A 4,507-nucleotide genomic window follows, 5' to 3' on the forward strand; every position below is an offset into this window, starting at 1 on the left:
CCCCACCCCCAAGCCTCGGGGCAAATGGTCTGAACTACTTTTGGGGCTGGCAAAATCGGTTGCCCAGGGCAGAGGCCATGGGCAAAAGGAAGGTTGATTGTAAGAACTCAGGCAAGACAGAACTGAAAAAGGACCCCCTTCTTCTTCCTGTAAAAGCCTTATCAATTGATAATTGCCTTAACGCCCTGAATGGCCAGACTAAGATTAGCAACTCTTTCACCCAAACGCAGCTGCGATGGTGGGGGTGGGGAACACACTACCACCAACAACATGGCAATGATCATGATCTTTTTGCTCATATGGTTTCTTCAACGGGTTTCCCTCTGACCTCTAAACTGACCCAACACAGACTGGCAAATGGATCCTCAAACAGGCAGCTTAACAGAGCACATGAAAACTTTTATTTTTGTTTGATTTTAACAAGTTCTTTTTTCTTCAGGAAGTAAAAGTTCAGTCACAAATGAGATTGCATTTTTGCAAAGGAAGATACACACAGTTGGCAGTAAAGAAATAACATTCCTCGGTGGAAAGAGAAGAGGAGAGAGAGAGAGAAAGGAAAAATCAATTTCTAAGTTAAAAGCAGATAAACCTTTACAATAGGACACAAGCAAACAAAATCACAATTTCAATAAGAGAGAAGGATGAGTGGAAAGATGACAAATGATCATCTGACAATAATTAGTGTTTATCCATTTTTTTTTAAGAGAGAGAAAGAAAGAAATAGATCTCAACAGATGCCAGGTTTTCCTGCCTAATAGACACAGTTTACATTTACAAATATAAGCTCCTATTGCTCTGTCCTCTCACAAGAAATTATTCATTTCACAGGAAATAGACGTTCTTTAGCTATATAAAGGAATGGCAGAATAAGCTCACCTTGTTTTTATTTTTTTCGCATTTTCTTGCATTTTCTTCAGATCTGTCTTCTTAGAGAAACTAATGCCTTAATGACTTTCTGGTAGCTGCAAGCCTTCTTTTATTTCTGCTAAATATATGAAAATGTATGCAAATTTAAATCAAGCTTAACCTAGGAGCTCTTGCAATATATTTAATGGAATTTCAAACCAATAAGGGAACTCTGATGCCGTCTTCTGTAAGTGCAAACATAATTACGCAGCTAGGTTACCTCCAAAATTATGCAATGAAAGGTCATTTTTTAACTTCACAGATTGTGCTGAGTATCTGGTGTTGCCTTTTCTCAGCTAGAGCAAATCTAAAATCTTTGCATTTCATCCCACTCTGCTTACAAGCAACGTCTTTGCGTGGGGCTGTGGAGCACAGAACTTGTCCTCCCCTAATTTATAAAAGCTTAGGAGGAGTACAAGTCTTTCCTCTAACCAAAATGTAAAAACAGTCCTGTCTTCCCAAGCTGAAAGCAAATTGAAGCTTGATGGGGATGGGGGGCAGGGGGAGGGAAGTGTGTGCCAAAACAGCCCGCCATCTCTCTCTCAGTTTCCAGGGCACACTAAATGATTTTCATTTTCTTCAACTTGTGTGGGACGGGGGTGGGGGGAGAAGTGCGTGTTGAAAACAATTTTCTTAGGGGACAGCATCGGGCGCGGTATTGGTGAATGTTCTCCTGTGTACCTATTTGGAAAGGGTCCGCTGAGCGTCTGGTGTGAGTGTGAGGGAGGGCTGCCCGCTTCAGCAAGAGTTGTCTCCGACAGAAGTTGTGGGCCACTGATAGGAGCTGACATGGAGCAGTAATAAAAAGCAAGTCTTCCAACTGACCAACTGGATTGGGAGACAAACTTCAAAATAACTGAATTTCGCCAGTATCACATTAGATTTTACTTTCCCAGAATATTCCAGTTTTTTGTGCCCTAAATCAAATTTTTCAGATGAAACCGGGCATCTCTTTCTTAGATGGTTTCTGACCTTGGTATCGAGTTTCTTATAAACGATCAAATGAAATAAATAAAACAAATCGAAATAGCTCTTATTGGAATTATAGTTTTCACTCTTACAGATCTAGGGTCCTATCGAAGAACGCCAAATGAATCTGAGAAAAATCCTTATCCACTAAGGTCTATATGACATTTAAACTGGTTATATTTTTTCTTCCTTTATTTAGGTTAATTTAAATAATCTAAAAGGAGTTTTAAAACCAGTTTGCCGCCGCACCTTCTATCCCCCGAAACAAACACATCCCTCTTAACCTTCCCCCTCCACTACAAACACTCGCGAAGTCCGAGGGCGGGGGGAGGGGGAAAGGGTTAACCAAATAAGCTGCCGCCGCTCAGCGAGAGGCGGCCAATGGAGTCGAAAGACTGATTCACTTCCTGCTTGGGTCTCAGTGAAACTCTCGAGCTTCGTTAGCCTAATTCGGAAAGCTAGCCCGGCCTACCGCGCTGCCATTGGCTGAGCCTGCGGCTGGCCAGGCCGAGACGCACTGCGATTGGCCGCAGAGAGTGCCGGTAACTAGCTCTCGCGGCTCTGGCTCCCCCGCACCGTAGATGTCAAAGGCTGAAGCTGCTCCCTTTGCCACATTATAACTAGTAGGGGATCCTCACCGACCATGGCCACAGCTGCCTCGAATCCCTACAGCATTCTCAGTTCCAGCTCCCTGGTCCATGCGGACTCTGCGGGCATGCAGCAGGGGAGTCCTTTCCGAAACCCTCAGAAACTTCTCCAAAGTGATTACTTGCAAGGAGTTCCTAGCAATGGGCATCCCCTCGGGCATCACTGGGTGACCAGTCTGAGCGACGGAGGCCCATGGTCCTCCACACTGGCCACCAACCCTCTGGACCAGCAGGACGTGAAGCCCGGGCGAGAAGATCTGCAGCTGGGCGCGATCATCCATCACCGCTCGCCGCACGTCGCCCACCACTCTCCGCATACTAACCACCCGAATGCCTGGGGGGCGAGCCCGGCTCCGAACCCGTCCATCACATCGAGCGGGCAACCCCTTAACGTGTACTCGCAGCCGGGCTTCACGGTGAGCGGCATGCTGGAGCATGGGGGGCTCACTCCACCGCCGGCCTCCGCCTCCGCACAGAGCCTACACCCAGTGCTCCGGGAACCCCCAGACCATGGCGACCTAGGGTCGCACCACTGCCAGGACCACTCGGACGAGGAGACACCAACCTCGGATGAGTTAGAACAGTTCGCCAAACAGTTCAAACAAAGAAGAATCAAGTTGGGCTTCACGCAGGCCGACGTGGGACTGGCGCTGGGCACACTCTACGGCAACGTGTTCTCGCAGACCACCATCTGCAGGTTCGAGGCCTTGCAACTGAGCTTCAAGAACATGTGCAAGCTGAAGCCGCTGCTAAACAAGTGGCTGGAGGAGGCTGATTCGTCCACGGGGAGCCCGACCAGTATTGACAAGATCGCCGCGCAGGGCCGCAAGCGCAAGAAGAGAACCTCCATTGAGGTGAGTGTCAAGGGCGTACTGGAGACGCATTTCCTCAAGTGTCCCAAGCCTGCCGCACAGGAGATTTCCTCGCTGGCAGACAGCCTGCAGTTGGAGAAAGAAGTGGTACGTGTCTGGTTCTGTAATCGAAGACAGAAAGAGAAAAGAATGACTCCACCAGGGGATCAGCAGCCACATGAGGTTTATTCGCACGCTGTGAAAACAGACACGTCCTGCCACGATCTCTGACTGCAGGAAGCAAGGAAGCCGACGGCCGCACTGGGAGCAGCGCGGATTTCTCTTTCTCTCCCACTCTCTTCTTTTCACTCTAGCTTTATTTTTTCTATCTCTCCAGCTCTCTCTATAAGCTTTATATTTTTTCTTTTTCTTTCTTTCTTTCTTTTTCTTTCTTTCTTCCTTCTTCTTCTTCTTTTTTTTTTTTAACAGGGGATTCTAACTTATAGTAAGAAAGGAAACACACACTCACATACACATTCAGGCTTTTCAACGCTGATACACACTTGCATTAAGCAGTCCAGACAGGGACCTCATATCCCCTGCCACCCAGGCAACAGTTCCCTCCAACCTTTTCTGCTGATCAATACATATTGTTTACTTTGAGTAAGATTTGTTTGGTTGCTCCTCTCTAGGAAGAGCAAAGAGTGGGGTAACGTGGGGGCGTGGTGGGGAGGGGGGTGGGAAGACAGATGTGTGCCTCTGAATAACCTTTCAGCGCCTTGGTTATAGCAGCTGTATTTCAGGTGAAATCTGTTTTACAATAGACTAGTTTTGCATTTTTTAAAACTTATATAGCGTTTCTAAATGTCTGCGGTGTTTTACTACAAGCTGTACACAATATTTGTGAGATAATTTGTATCTAATCGACCACTCTACATTATTATTGCTATTATTATTATTCCTTCATTGAGCTGATGGTTTTTTAATTGCTTAGAAAAGGGAGGGGAGGCTGGGAGGAGGAGGGGGAGAGATGCCTACCCATCCACCCACCCCATCCCAAATCTGTAAGGAGAGGAGAGGATACAACGGAGAGAGTTGTTGATGATAATACTGGTGATTATATGTATATGTGTATACATATATATATGTGTGTGTATATATTTTATATATATACACACACATATATATATATAT

The 4,507-nt window shown here is 46.2% G+C and overlaps 1 protein-coding gene across 1 annotated transcript; it reads left to right on the top strand.

The window, feature by feature from the left end:
* The first annotated feature begins 2,433 nt into the window (after positions 1 to 2,433).
* POU3F4 (POU class 3 homeobox 4) lies at positions 2,434 to 3,604 on the top strand. The gene has a single exon (XM_014829828.3). The coding sequence runs from the start codon at positions 2,519 to 2,521 to the stop codon at positions 3,602 to 3,604; it is 1,086 nt and encodes a 361-aa protein (XP_014685314.1). The 5' UTR covers positions 2,434 to 2,518.
* The last annotated feature ends 903 nt before the right edge of the window (positions 3,605 to 4,507 follow it).

This window comes from Equus asinus, chromosome X, assembly GCF_041296235.1.
Source record: "Equus asinus isolate D_3611 breed Donkey chromosome X, EquAss-T2T_v2, whole genome shotgun sequence".
Classification (NCBI taxonomy): domain Eukaryota; kingdom Metazoa; phylum Chordata; class Mammalia; order Perissodactyla; family Equidae; genus Equus; species Equus asinus.

What these genes read in the sequence shown, in the direction of transcription:
- POU3F4 (XM_014829828.3), top strand. Translation starts at nt 2,519, where the DNA reads ATGGCCACAGCTGCCTCGAATCCCTACAGCATTCTCAGTTCCAGCTCC.